Here is a 16,475-nt window from a genome sequence, read left to right on the forward strand (position 1 = left end):
GACTTGGGATGTCAGATGATGTACATGTAAGTTATCTTGATGTAGTGTTAATAACTTAATTAAAATAAAAAATCAAAATCTCTCAATAAACAAGGATAAAGTATTGTATAAAAATTTAAACTTACTGATTTCATTCTTTCTAGCATGGAGTCCATGGCATCATATATGTCCCTCAAACGAGGCTCATCAGTGTCGGCATACCGAAGCATAGACATGATGGCTTGGTGAGTTCTAATGCAGATTCCACCCTATTCCAAAAATCATCACTCAAGATCAAGTCCTTTACAATTTTAGCCCTTTTTGTATCAACTTGCTTTCATCCACCTCATTTGTTGCTAATAACCATTTGGCACAATGCTTCTTTCACCCTCACAAGTCATCTAAGGACCATTGTGTGTGAAGAAAACCTTGTTTCAACAACCTATTACCGTGTTAATTCAAATTGTAAGTTAATATAATAACACATGTCAAATATCAAATATGTAAACAACACAAAAATTTAAAAATATGTATTAAATTATGTAAAGCATGACACAAAAATTAAAATGATAAATGAAGCTAAATAAAGTTTAAAATTTACCTTCAATAATTCCAAGTGGGAGAAAGTTCTAAAAATTGCTTGTGACATTTGGTGGTTTGTCATAAACATTTGGATCTGCTCACCTTCATACACTTTTTTCACCCATTCAATTTGGGTGCCAATTGCTTTCATCACCAAGTTCAAGGAGTGGACAGTGCATGGTGTCCAAAAGATATGCTCATATCGTGCTTCTACCAAAGCACCTGCAGCCTTACAAACTTTAGCATTGCCCGTTATTACTTAGACAACATTGTCAATTCCCACGGACTCTATGGATTCAATGAGAAGTTTGGCAATAAAATTTGCATCCTTTACTTGCCCTTCACAATCAACGGCCCTCAAAAACATTGCCCCCTTGGGGTAGACAACAATCACATTTATTAACGAACGGTTTTTGCAATCTTTCCATCAATCAGAGACAATGCTCAACCTCGTTTGGATCCAAGAATCTCTTATTGGTTTGAGGAGGTTTTCTACGTTCTTTCTCTCATTATGCAATATGGTGATTCTCAACTTTTCATATCCAGCGGGCTCGGTAACCATGATGTGCTTCATTTATTGCTTGCACCATCTCTCTCCAATAAGGTGATCTTACTAGATTGAATGAAACACCATTCATAATGAGGCAACGCTCAATCTTTATGTCAGCAATTTCTCTCTTTTCATTTTCAAATGCCTTATCTAATGAGCCTCTCTTGTGGAATGGGGGTGTTTTTATTTCATCTTCATCCACAGATGGGGTAGGTAGGAAGGGATGTGGTCTAGTGGTTGTTTGAGAGAGTGGTGTTGGTGGTTTTTGCTTTGATTTATCTTTTTTCGCCTTTGACACTAACTTATCAGCCTCTTGTTCTTTTAACATGCCTGCTATTTGAGAAGCCGACAACCCTTTTTTGCCTCCATTTGTGGGCCCCTCACACATGCTAATCCCTTGACTTGGTGGGCCTATCAAATGATGTTTAACCCGGAAACATGAGCTTCCATATTGGTTTTGGCAAAAATTGTATTTCCATATACCCTCCCCCACCAACACATTGCTCAATTCTTGTTGTATACTTCCACAAAGGAGAGCTTTTATCAATTTTAAATCTTTGGGATCCCATCCCACCCACTGAACCCTGACTACTCAATCTATGATTCTTGCAATCTATAATTTAAAAAAAGAAAAAAAATTTCAGAACTTATACAAAACTTGATAAAAAATTAGAACAATAAATATTAAAAAAACTAAAAACAAACTATGAAAGAAATAAAAGGAAGGATCAAATGCATACCTGGAACACTTGGCCCTAATTATCTAAAGGATTTGAGACTCCACAAACAATCTCTACAACCTTCTCTTCAAACTTGCAAAATGGCCACAACAAAATGAGAGAGCAAATGAGAGATTAGATGAATGAAAAGTATCTAATATGCCTTCCTTTAGGGTTTGAAAAAAAAAAAAATTTAAAAACTTATTTTAAAATGTTTTTATGGCCACTTTATGGCCCCACATGCTGTGAGTCCGGGCAAGGTCCGTGCTTGGGCCTGTGGGTTCGCCCGGGTCTGTGCCGGACCCTGCTCGGACCCACCGCAAAATCGGGCTCAAATCTGGATCTGGATGAATCCAGACCTGAACCTGAGCTCCAGGGTCTGAACCCAGCAACTTAGCATATATTCATGGTTCCAATCCCAATGCAAATGCCTTCCTTTATAACTTCGGAAAGAGGAGAGGTACGGACAACTTAGCAATGTGGGATACAAGAATATTTCGTCTTTTAGTCACTTAAGTCATTTTGTCATAAAGTGACTTTATAATTTTATAATAACATCAAAATATTTTAAATAAATCACTTAAGTCGCTTGAACTTAAATATCTCTTGAAATACTTGTCTGATTGTCATGCCGTCTGAAATAAGAATCTCTCCTCATAATTCCCCATGTGACTAAATACACTTTCTAAAAATGGAAAGGGTCCATCTCTATTACACCCAACTTACTATACATAGTAAGTATGGCAAATGGAGTCCAAAAGATATTGAACGAAGGCCAAATCCATAAATCCCTGATTGTTGGAGACGAATGAATCCTTAGAAAACCCTCTAACCATCCATATTAGCTTGCGAGGATCCAATATTAGGTTAATCCCTGAAATTTTGATGTTGGCAACAAATGGGGACATTACAAGCTCGTAGAAGAAGCTGATTGGAAATTTGTGAAGGACCTCTAGGAAGATGGAAGAAGCTGATAAATGGAGAATTGAAAAATTCTTAGGATAGAGTTTTAGAATTTGGAAGATGCGTTTGAAATCATTGCTGATTCAAAGAGACCTCTCACTTGTGCTGGAAGTCAAAGCCAAGAAGCCAATATGATGGCTGACGAGGAGCGGGAGAAATTAGATAAAAAAGAGAGCAACCATCATTTTCTCTGTATCGAGTAATGCTTTATTTAATGTTGTAATGAATAGGGCATTGAAAGAATTAGGGACAAATTGTCTGATATGTATGAAATGGTTTTTGTTTCAAAATTTTCCTTATGAAGCAGTTGTATAATTTGAAAATGAAGAAAGCTGGTAACATGTCCAATCATCTCAACAAGTTCAATACATTGAATAGTCAATTGATTCCCATGAATATAAATCTTGATGACGAAATTAAATCCACCTTGTTGTTGGGCTTTCTACCGGGTAGCTGAGAAGGTGTATTGATTGCAATCTACAATTCAGTGTGCAACAAAAGCATACTAAAATTTGATGATGTTGCCACCACTCTCCTTAGCGAAGATAAGAGGAAGAAAAATCAAAGAAACTCATTGGGTGATGCCTTTTTTTGGAGTCAAAAATATAATAGGGGGAGATCAAAATCTGCACGGAGATCAAAGTCTAGAGAAAGAAATGGAGGTTGTTGATTTTGTTAAAAAAGGACACACCAAGAAGAATTGCCAGTCATACAAGAAAGTGTAGAATCAGTTAGAGGACAACAAAGTTAACACCATGTATGAAGTAGATGAATTGCTGGTCATACAAGAAAGTGTAGCATCAGTTAGAGGACAACAAAGCTAACACCATGCATGAAATAGATGAATTGCTGGTCATACAAGAAAGTGTAGAATCAGTTAGAGGACAACAAAGTTAACACCATGTATGAAGTAGATGAAGGTGCTGCAGTCTAGTCAACAAGCAAAACTACAACTGGTTTGTCTTTTCATGTAACCCATGCTGGAAAGTATTCAAAAACTATCAAGAAGGAAAGTTGGTGGGGCCTACCTTGGTGACAATTAAGCATGTGACATAATTGGAAAAGATGACGTGATGTTGAGAATCGAGATTAAAGAATGAAAATAAGTGGCTATTGTGGGATGTGACACATGTTCCCAAACTCAAAAGGAATCTGATTTGCATGGGACAACTTGATGCTCAAGGATGTATCATCACCTTCTAATACTTGGAAGGTGACCAAAGGAGCCTTATTGGTTGCAAGAGGTAACAAATTAGGCACTTTATATGTTCTAGAGAGCCATGTAGAAGTGGGATCTGCGACGGCAATTGTCGACAATGGAACAGAGCTTTGGCACAAGAGGCTCGGACATATGAGCAAGAAGATGCTTGAAATTTTTCTTAAAAGTGGTCAACTTCCAAGTCTGAATTTAGAGCCGTTTGAACATTATATCTATGGCAAACAAAGGTTAAACAGTTTTTCAAAGACTGGACATGACAATAAGACAAATCCTTTGGAGCTTGTGCACTTGAACATGTTTGGTCATAGGGAGGTAACCTTAATTGGAGGAGCAAGTTATTTTGTTACTTTTCTCGATGATTGCACTTGCAAAATATGGGCTTATATGCTAAGTAGGAAATCAGAAGTATTAAGCAAATTTTAAGTTTTCAAAGTCATTGTTGAAAATCAATCTGGGAATAAAATACAGTGTTTGAAAATGGATAATGCTGGAGAGTTTTTCTCTTTGGAGTTTGACAATTTTGTGTAGATAATGACATCCAATGTATTAAGATTGTTCGTTTCATCCCTCAAGAAAATGGTGCAATTGAGAGGTTCAATTGAACAATTTTAGAGTGAGCTTGGAATATGATCTCTAATGCAGGTTTGGGTAAGGAATTTTTAGCAGAGGCATTTAACACAACTGTGTTTGCCTCTTGCAACACAGCAATTAGAGTAATTTCTCTGCCAACCAAACCCTCATTCTCCTTTCCTGCTGCCATAAATCTTCCTTTCTTCGATCAGTGAACGTTATAATATTTTGGAATGCCAATTTGGTTGCCCAAGACAACTTTTAAATCCACTTCTTACATGTGTATGGGAAAACATTGCAGTTGCAATCATCATATCTGTCACCAAGGGCAAATAGATCAATACTGCCAAAAGAAAATGGGCAATTGTGGCTTTTGAAGAGACAAACAGTTTGCTAAAATAAGATTGGTGTCCTAAGGCTAGCCGATAAAGGGAAAACAATAGATTTGTCAATGCCCAAAATTGCCCTGCAACAATTAAGTATATGGCTCTTTGACTCCACAAATTACATGAAAATGTTTTGGATCATCTCTGTGAAACCTTTAGATCTATTCTTCCACTCATACATCTGCTGCATACTTCTTTTTAGCATTCACCAAACTGTGGAAAACAATAAGAATTTTTCCAGCAATTATTCCAATAGAAGAATGTTGCCCTAGTGACTTGCAGAAGGTTAGAAAACACTCCTCAAAGAACTCATACCATATAGGGCAGAGACTTAGCACCTGTCACATTCTAGGAAACACCTAGAAAACTTTTCTAGATACCTGCAGAAAATTATAGAACACCTGCAGCAGCCTATACAATGCCTGTAGCAGCCTGAACAGCATCAACAGCATTAATGGAAGTGGCTTACAAGTATAACTACAGCATGTGATTGTTATGGAGCCTTCTTGATCCAAAGTACTCAAACCAATTTTGAATCAGTAAGATTAGGCTGAATCTTAGCATGTTGCACATAAAAGGACATGAAAGCAAAGAGGCAGACTTGAGTGCTAAATATAGCAATGTGGAATTTAATTTTGAGGTAGCAACATGATTTGTACACTGCAGTTATATTATGACATTATTAAGTTGCCAAGATCTATGATTATTCAGATAAATTAAACTATTGATTGTGTCATGTTTGATTATTATTTAGAGGTTGTTTATCATCCACTTTAATCTTTTTATTCATATCTTAGGGACTTTGTGACTCATGGAATTTCCAAACATCACATACAGTATTAGTAATACTAATACCTTGTGAACAGAAAACTTCCATCTGGTTAACCTCTTTATGTTAGGAGACAGACCCCACTGGAAGAGCTCGTTATTATTTTTCATTTTACTGTTGACAAGGGAGCTCAACTTGTCAATCAATCTTGGTATTGTAAATTGTACACACTTGTATTTCATTAGAATTTCATACCTCTACGGTAACAAAGTAAATGAATTTCTTTGCTTGTGATATATTACTATTCCTGAATCTTATGTTGAAAATCAACTGTGTCCTAGAATGTATTAATGATACATCTTATCTTGGACATTATCTTCTCTGAAAAATACATGCTATTAGAGATCGATAAAAGTGTGAAAAAAGAGAGAACTTCGAGAATTTGGCCAGGAAATAAAGGGAGAGAAAGGATATTGTATTATTTTGTATTGCACACACACTTGTGATTTATTTGTTTCAACTTCTCAATGGTTTCTTGCAGGTGGTAATGGAAGCTGTTCATAAGCCTCGGAATATTGACTATAAAGGAAAGACTGATCTTGTAACAGAGTAAGAAGTGATACTCTAATTTTTTAATTTTATTTTAAAGGAATGCACCTTATATTTGTAAAGTTTAATAGACCGTGTTTGGTGTAGACTTATCAAAGTGTTTGATATGTATTCTGAAATATAACAGACTAGTGTCTTCCTGTTGATAAACTTTAATGTACTTGCTGTAAAATATAATATCCTTATCTGAGATCAGTATGCCTATTTTATTGATATGATCTGCAGAATTGGATTGAGACTAATATATATATATATATATATATATATATATATGTTGAAACATGACATAACAGAGTCATGACCCTATACGTTCATGTCCCAACATGTATACATCGATTCATAGCAATTATAATTAACACTAAACAGTATGACACAAGTCACGGGTTAAACCCAATAGCAATGACGATTAACATAAAGAAGCCACCTGATATTAAATTGGAGATGGCATTTCAATACCGATTAGTGGTCTGTCGATATAAAGATGATTGGCAGTGAGATACTATTCAGATATAGTATAAACTGACCACCCGATTGTATAGGGCTAAACGGATAAAACAATATTGAAAATACTGCACTATAAATTGTTAGTGTATATATATATATATATATATATATATATATATATATTACTAGTTTAAGGCAGATGTTTCAATACTCAAACTGCTAACTTTCTTAACAATATTATTTTATTCATTGCTCATTTTCCTTGTAGTACTCTATTTGGGAAACCCATCGTTCAAAACTGTAGTTCAAATTTACTTTTTATTACAAGTGGTTCGTCTACCTAGAAGTTTTTATAACATGATATCTGAAATAAGAAAGATATAGGGAAAAAACAACAATTATGTCATTAAGGCTGTACAACTTATTACTTTCAACATTAAAAAAAAAATCAAGTTGCTGATTCGGGTACGAGTGCGAGTACATGATATGGATTTCGGTGTGTGGAGATGACAACTATTTCTTCCTTGGGTATCAGTTCAGATATGTGTGTTCACACATGCACACATATATGTTCAAAACTCAAATTTCTAAAATACATGGTAACAGGGAGACCCGTCTCCCCCCAAAAGACACGTCTCAGAGACTTTTCGCATCTTTGGAGACCTCAAAAAAGGTTGGAGACTTCATAACAAAGTCTCCTGAAGTCTCCGAGTCTCCTAATCCAAAAAGTGAGGTCTTCCTGGAGTCTCCTTATAAAAAATAAATGTAAAATATAATAGCAAATTATTTTATGTGTTTTAGCCCTCATTTTAATGCAAAAATTAAGACCAATGTTTATTAACCATTGTTTGTACAGCTTCCGAATTGGTTAATAACTGTTTGGACAGTTCCCAGTTTTAACCATATAGGAATCGGTTGACAGTTTCAACCATATTATTATAAACAAAAACAAACCTTTCGTTGCTGAAGAATGAGATGGTAGAATTAAACAGTAATTGCAACTTATTGTAAAGACAGTTGTAACAGTTCTAATTGTATAGCCAGAATTTAAGCCGATCTAATACAACCAGTATATGCAGATTGATGGATTCATTTGGTGCCATTTTGGTAACTAAACTGATGCATTCATTCCTAGCCATTCTGAACACAAAACTTCACAAATAGGTCTATTGCCACAACAAATACATATCAAACTGATTAAGAGCAGGTTTATGGATAAGATTTCGATCACGATAAAGTATTTTCAGATTCTACAAAACAGAAGATTTTGATCTAATACAACCAGTATATGCAGATTGATGGATTCATTTGGTGCCATTTTGGTAACTAAACTGATGCATTCATTCCTAGCCATTCTGAACACAAAACTTCACAAATAGGTCTATTGCCACAACAAATACATATCAAACTGATTAAGAGCAGGTTTATGAATAAGATTTCGATCACGATAAAGTATTTTCAGATTCTACAAAACAGAAGACCAGTCCACTACTTGAAAACAAAAAACCAGCTACCGATTGACTTATGCCTATCACCCTGAAACTTTATCAATCAAAGAAAATCTGTCACTATAAGCAAAACAGTTAAGTATCAAGTGAATGTGTTTCTTCTCCATTGCCAATCCAATCTGCACTTTCAGATTAAGATTTCTGCAGACTTTTTGCACCATATCTGATATTCTAATATATTTTGACAGCAATGCCAGTTGTGCTAACACATCCCTCAAGATATTGTATAGATATATGAAGAAATTAGCATATTAGGCTTTCCAATCCATATCAAGAACATGCCAAAATTCATTATTGGTATTGAGAACTATCTACATTCTGTCAATTTAAAAGGAGACTAAGAACATCAAAAGTTAAAATTTTGCCAAATCCTTATAACATAATCAAAATGAGAAGTGACCTGCCTTATATTGCTATAGGCCTTGCCTAACCTGAGCAACTTCTACTAAATTAGGCCACCAGCATTTGCCTATTTGCAGTCTTAACATTCACAAGTATGACTATGAGATACAATAATGTGATTATGTGAGTTTTGAAATATTTGACTCTATATTAATGTAACGTTACTATTATTATTTATTTTAGTCTTTTAGTTTTACTAAGTGTATTTTGTATCATACTCTTTAAACTATTAAAAAAACTGCCGTCTCCAAGTACCCTCGTCTCCTATTTTTGAAAATTGCCGTACCGGTACCAGTACCAATATCGGAGACCTCCAAGTCTCTCTGTCTCCCGGTGACCTTGCTAAAATATAAATATGTAACATAAGAAGAGTGATAATCAAATCCATAATTGCCAGTACCCCATAATATCATAATCATAATTTGTGAAAATGATATTATTTAAGTATCAAAATGTCATTACACAACAAAAATTCAAATTACAATCCATATCCATCTTCATTAAAAGTGTTAAGGTCAACATTTGACTTAACTTCATTTGATCCACAATATATAATAATTGTATAACTATAGGAAGTGTGATACTCATAAATCCACAATTGACAATGAATAATTTTTTTAAATACCTCATATCATCATATTCATAATTTGCAAAAATGCTAATATTTGAGTCACACAATGTGATTACACAATTAAAATTCAAACAACAATCCATTTTCATCTCCATTAGAAGCATCAAGGTCAACATTTTGGTCCAATTTCATTTGAACCACAATCCATTAGATTGTGGCTCCTATTAGCTACGCTTGTATCATGTGCAAGAGCTACCTTATGATCCTTTGTAGTGACTTGGGCAAGCCAAGCAATTGTCGCATCTAAATCAACACTCTTAGGTGCTAGATCCTCATTCCCTATCACACCCTCATTATTTATGTTTCTTATGTGACAATAGACGAGGGTTGGATTGTATGTAGACCAAATTTGGTGCTATTATTGCACCCAAATGATTGGGCTTGATGAAGTAGATAAAAGAGTATGTTTTCCATTTTCACTCAACTAAAGAAGCCTGTTGATTTTGCATTCAACATTTGATATTCAATTTTATAATTCCAGAGTCAAAACATGAACTATAAATATAAAATAAAAATATTTTAATATGATAGCATCGAATGAAAAAATATAATAATAAAAAGGAAAATGATGCATACCTAAGAGAGAGTTTTAATTGTAAGAAGCTGCAAGAGAATGGATCCTTGACTGTGTACATACCACCACTCATCAACACTTACCCTATATTTGGCACAAGAGTGGCAATATAATGATTTTTTTGAAGATACAAATTGGCCAAACTCGCTCATTTCAATATTTTGAACTTCATCATTTGAATATAAACTTCTAAATGTAGCCTTATATCCGTTAGCGATCTTTGCATCTCTATATGGTGCCATCCTCCTTGGCAATGCAAGTACCTCTTCGGTATAATACTTTGGCAATAAGAAAGTCATCTTGTTCCTATTATCCACTATAGTTTGTCGCACAATTTTGGAAATTGTTTTCATTGGTGTAATTAAATATTTACTAATTACACTTTGCTTAATTTTACTTAGGATAATGCGTTTGAATATTAGTTGTCATGTAGACTTAAAGAAGTTTGCATTTCAATTTAGCACATGGTGGAGGAGAAATTCACTTGAGGTGGAGTTAGTTGTCATCTCATACATCTTTGTTTGAGATCCACCTATAGTGTTCTTATCACATTGTCATCCTCTCACATGTTACACATACTTTGTTGTACAATAGAGAATGATCCACCTTTGTGTGATATCTCTATTAAAATAAATAAATAAAATATTAATCATGTGACGCAAGGCTAGAATGCCAAAAGAGACAATCCTAAGCTACCTTCGCTAAGAGTTACACACGAAAGCCAATATATAGGAATAACCACAAAAAATTATATAGAATTCAATGCATATATGATGAGACTATCTTCTATTAACATGCCACCCATAAGGCCTACTTGGTTGTAGCCATAAACAACCAAGTACAATCTGCGAGCTTAGAAGCTCGGACTTATGTAGCCAAATCTTAATGTTTTCCTTCTATCTAACTTCATTCTGCCTATCCTAATCCTAGATATCAAAATATATAGTCAGTAAGACCTCAAGTCGGCCTGTTAGGCGAATTATTACAAAAAAAAAAGTTCTTGCCCCAAAGGAGAATTCAATGACCTCTCAATTAAGAAAAAGAACATCTGTGGGGACAAAGATAGGTCCACATGTGATCCAAGAAGCAAACCCCAAGGCGCAGAAAACCTTGATACCATACAGAACCTCGCTGGAGCCAAATCCACATGTTACTCTAGTTGCCAGGAAAGAACGCCACGAGAAAATAGAAAGGATAACTCCAACATATTAATGAATTAGTTTCTACGAACATTCCTTCTGTCTTTTTCTTAGGATAATCAAGTTTATTAGGTGTTCCTTCATTAGATTCACAGTACTCATAAATGTCTGAAATATTGAAAATAGGTGAAATATCCATGTTATCAGGCAATTCAACTTCAAAGGCATTTCCATTGTCACACTTCCTCAAGATCTTACAAGGAGCAAACTTCTTCATCTTCAACTTGCTATAAGTACCAATAGGAAATCTGTTCTTCTTCAGATGTACCATCACTTCATCTCCAACCTCAAAACTCTTATGTCATTTCCTTTTATTTGCTCTTTCTTGATGCTCTTGATTACTGTTATTCAGATTACTTCTCACTTCCTAATGAAAATTCTCCATATAGTCCACTAATTCCTCAGCTTCAACACTATGTCTCAACTCAATATTCAAGTTAATCAACTCTCTAGTTCCTTTAGGACGCATTCCATTTACAATCTCAAAATTTGTCTTCTTAGTAATTCTATTTACTAAACTATTATATGCAAATTCCGCTTGTGCCAAGACCAAGTCCCAATTAGTAGGTCTGTCTTCAATCAAACATCTCAACAAGTTACCCAAAATTCTGTTCACAACTTCAGTTTGTCCATCTATCTGTGGATGAAATGCAGAACTAAACTTAAGCTTAGTATTTAACTTCTTCCAAAGTGTTCTCCAAAAGTAACGAGTAAACTATCTCAGTCTGAAACAACAATCTTAGGCAATCCATGTAGTCTCACAAGCTCTCTGAAAAATAAGTTTGATACGTGTATTGCATTCGATGTCTTCTTACAAGGTATGAAATGTGCCATCTTAGAAACTCTGTCAACCATCACAAAGATGGAATCATTATCTCTTTGAGTTCTAGGTGATCCCATAACAAAGTACATATTGATATCTTCCCAAGGCTTACAAGGAACATGCAAAGGTGTATACAATTGAAATTTTTGACTAGCTCCTTTAACCACTTGACAAAACCTACAACTCTTTTCCATCTTCTGAACATCCTTATATATTTGCAGCCAAAAGTATCTCTCAGAAGTCAACTTCACTATCTTATCAATCCCAAAATGTTCTGCAAGTCCACCACTATGCTTTGCTTTAATGATATTTTCTCTCGTAGATCCTCTAGGTATACACAACTAAATTCCTTTAAACAACATTTCTTCATGAATGAAATAATCAACCCACTTATCTTGCTCATTAGTCATAGGGTTCTTACAAGCTTTCCAAAGTTCTGCAAAATCAGGATTCGTTTCATACAAGTTCTTCAAATCATCAAAACCAAGCACTTCAACTCTCATCTTTGTTCTCGTACTCAAAGCATCAACAACTCTGTTAGACTGTCCACTTCTATGTTTCAATAGAAAAGAAAAGTTTTGCATATACTTAACCCACTTCATATGTCTTTGATTCAACTTATTTCGACTTCCCAAATACTGAAAGGCTTTATGACCAGTGTACAACACAAATTCTCTAGGCATCAGGTAATGTCTCCATTTCTTCAAGACTTGAATAATAACATAGAATTCCTGGTCATAAACTGAATATTTCTTCTTAGCATCATTTAACTTCTCACTCTAAAAATATATAGGCTCACCTTCTTGACTCAAAACAACTCCAATTGTACTTCCACTAGCATTATAGTCAACTTGAAAAACTTTAGGAAAATTAGGCAAAGCAAGCACAGGTAATTCTGCTTTCTTTTCCTAAAATGTTTCAAAGCCCTTATTTGCTCCGTTTGTCCATTTGAATTCCTTTTTATCACCTCTCATAGTGTCTATTATAGCATTACAAATTGTACTGAATTTTCTGATAAACTTCCTATGGAAACTTGCGAATCCGTGAAATGATCTAACTTCTCCAACACTCTCAGGTGTAGGCCACTCAAGAATAGCTTTCACTTTCTCAGGATCCATCTTCAAACCATCAACAAAATTCACAAAACCAAGATACACAATCTCCTCTTTCTTAAAAGAACATTTCTTCAAGTTTATCATCGACTTTTCCTCTTTCAACCTCTGTAAAACTTGTTTGATACACATTATGTGCTCTTTTGTTTTACTAAAGATTAGTATGTCATCAAGATATACAATCACAAATTTACCCAAGAACTTCTTCAAAAGCTCATTAATCAATCTCATAAATGTACTAGGTGCATTAGTTAAACCAAAAGGCATAACCAACCACTCATTCAAACCTTTATTAGTCTTAAAATCAACTTTCCATTCATCTCCTTCTCTGGTTCTAATCTGATGATATCTACTCTTCAAATCGATCTTTGTAAAATATTTTGCTCCACTCAAACAATCCATTATTTCATCCATTCTAGGCAAGGGGAATCTGTACTTAACTATTATTGTGTTTATAGCTCTAAAATCAATGCAAATTCTTCATTCTCCATTCTTCTTAGGTACCAATACAATAGGTACTGCACAAGGACTCAAACTTTCTCTAATCAAACCCTTCTCAAGCAATTCATGCACTTGTTTGTTCAATTCTTCACTCTTTGCAGGTGTTAGTCTATGTGGTGCCTTATTAGGAAAACTAGCTCTAGGTATTGAATCCATACAGTGACTTATGCTTCTCACAGGAGGTAAACCATCACGTACATTATCAAAAATAAAATCTTGAAATTCAGCCAACTGAGATCTAATCTCAGGTGCATGCTCAAGTTCATCTTGTTTCTCAGTCTTTTTGGGGATCAAAGCCAAACAAACATTCTGTTTCTTCATTTCTTTTACAAATTGGTTTCCTTTAATCAAACAAACTCTAACTATAGTACATTGATTCTCCTCAGGTTTCTCAATCAATGAAAACAAAAACAATACTTGTTTCTTCCTATTAGCCCAAATAGTATACTAATTCAATCTACCATTATGTAAGGCTTTTCTATCATACTGCCAAGGTCTTGCCAAAAGAATATGACTCCAATCCATAGGCATTTATCACACAACTTCATCAAAGTAGTTCCCAATTTTGAATTTCATAAGGCATTGTTCACTTTCTAGTAACTTATGTTCATCCTTGATCCAAGCAATGTGATAAGGGTTAGGGTGCTTCAATCTTTGCAACTTTAACTTAGATAACAACTCTTCAGATGCCAAATTATCAGAACTACTACTGTCAATGATCACTTTGCAACATTTCCCTTCAATCTTACATCATGTTTTAAACAGTTTTTTTTCCTCAAAATAGGTTCATTATCCAACTGCTCATTCCACAATTTTCTTCTCATCATCAGGTTCTCTCCATTTTCAGGTTCATTCGGAGGATCAATAGCTTCCTCTTGAATCAAAGCATTTATGCTACCACTTCCTATCTTCTTTCCAGAAAATGTACATTTAAAAGCTCTATGTCCTCCACATTTAAAATAGGTCCCCTTAAACCAAGATCTATCTTCTCTCTTTTGATTATTGTTATTCCTAGCGTAAGTAGAAGAATTACCCCTAATGTAGTTACCTCTTCCTTTGTTAGCATTATCATCTTTGTATTGTCAGATCTGCTACTATCTCCATAAGATCTACCTTTGGTCCTTTGAAAGCTTCCACCTCTTGCTCTCTGTCTATGTTCATGTTTATGTCAATATCTCTTCAGCTCTCAAGGCATACAAGTATGCTTCTTTAACACTTTCCATCTTTACAAAGCTAATTTTATCTTGTATAGAAGTCCTCAAACCATTCGAATATCTAGCAACCTTTTCAATCTCATCATCAACATGTTCAGATCTAATATCCAACTTATAGAATTCTTTAGTATAATCTTTCACAGTCATATCTTTCTATCTTAAATTTTGCATTCTTCTTAACAAATTCACTTGATAATCAATAGGAGGGAATTTCATTTTTAACTTACCAACCATTTTTACCCAAGCCTTGATCTTTTCCTCTTCTCTATCTATCAGTCTGCAAGTGTTCCCACCAAAGAGAAGCATGTCCTCTCAACTTTGTAGCTGCTATCTTCACCATTCTGTTTTTAGGAACACTTTATAACTAAAGAATTTTTCAACCTCATAAATTCAATCCAACAAGGCATCAGTGTCCAGCTTTCCACTATAACAAGAAAGTTCAAAAGAAGGTCTGGAATTTGCTCTACTCAAGGCTCTCAGAAGTCTTTCTTCATCTTGTTCAACCTTAGGTTCAAGATTAGGTCCAATTGCTTCTTCTTCTTTACTAACGTCATCAAGATGTACTTCTCTTCTCTAGGCTGTCTCAACAACTTCAAGTCTAGCTGGAATTTGTTTTAACATGTCCATAATAGCATTATCTGCATTTCCTCTACCTTGAACCATTTTGACAATAGTTCCTGCAAAATTTTTAACCTTTTGCAAGTTATAAGTCAGAAACTTAGTTTGCTACCCTATAGCCAATCCGCAACAAGGTTCTCCACAATCCCAAACTTTGCAAGGAAAGAAACCTTTGCTTTGATACCACCTGATGCAAGGCTAGGATGCCAAAAGAAACAATCCTAAGCTACCTTCGCTAAGAGTTACACATGGAAGCCAATATATAGGAGTAACCACAAGAAATTATATAGAATTCAATGCAGATATGATGAGACAAGCTCCCATTAACATGCCAGGCATAAGGCCTACCTCGTTGCAACCATAAACATCCAAATACAATCTGCGAGCTTAGAAGCTCAGACTTATAGAGCCAAATCTTAATGTTTTCCTTCTATCTAACTTCATTTTGCCTATCCTAATCATAGATCTCAAAATATATAGCCAACGAAACGACTAGTTGGCTTATCAGGGAAATTATTACAAAATATAGGTCTTGCTCCAAAGGAGAATTCAACGACCTCTCAATTAAGCAAAAGAGCATCCCCAGGGACAAAGATAGGTCCACACGTGATCCAAGAAGCAAACCCCAAGGTCGTGGAAAGCCTCGATACCATACAGAACCTCGTCGAAGTCAAATCTACACTTTATTTGAGTTGCCAGGAAAGAACACACCACGAGCAAAGAGAAAGGATAACTCCAACATATAATTGAATTAGTTTTCATGAACATAAGATAAGGATCCATGATAGGTTCACATTAAGGAGCTAACTGCCCGGAAAGAGAAAACACGAACAACAAAGGCCATTCCTTAAACAATAGACAGGAACAACTAAAAGGAGATCTTTTTGGTTGATGCAAGATTGCTGAAGTACCCAAGATGCTCTTGCATCATAATGTTATAGTTTTAATTTACTATAATCATTGCATAATATATTAATATTAAAATATAAGAATTAAATATTATATAAAGTAAATATATTATGCAATAGTATTAAAAATAATATTATTAATATTAATAATATTAAATATTAATAAGAAATATAATTTATTATTAATAATAATAT

At 34.7% G+C, this 16,475-nt stretch overlaps 1 protein-coding gene across 1 annotated transcript in view; it reads left to right on the forward strand.

The window, feature by feature from the left end:
- Positions 1-16,475, forward strand: part of IMPL1 (myo-inositol monophosphatase like 1) — a 164,579-nt gene that overhangs the window by 20,235 nt on the left and 127,869 nt on the right. The window contains exon 2 of the mRNA XM_089825063.1: positions 6,279-6,346. Within this exon, the coding sequence (XP_089681189.1) occupies positions 6,279-6,346 (68 nt within the window). The remainder of the gene's footprint in view (positions 1-6,278; positions 6,347-16,475) is intronic.

The sequence above is a fragment of the Cupressus sempervirens genome, chromosome 4, assembly GCF_028749045.1.
Source record: "Cupressus sempervirens isolate cs-2001-9-10 chromosome 4, ASM2874904v1, whole genome shotgun sequence".
Classification (NCBI taxonomy): Eukaryota; Viridiplantae; Streptophyta; class Pinopsida; order Cupressales; family Cupressaceae; genus Cupressus; species Cupressus sempervirens.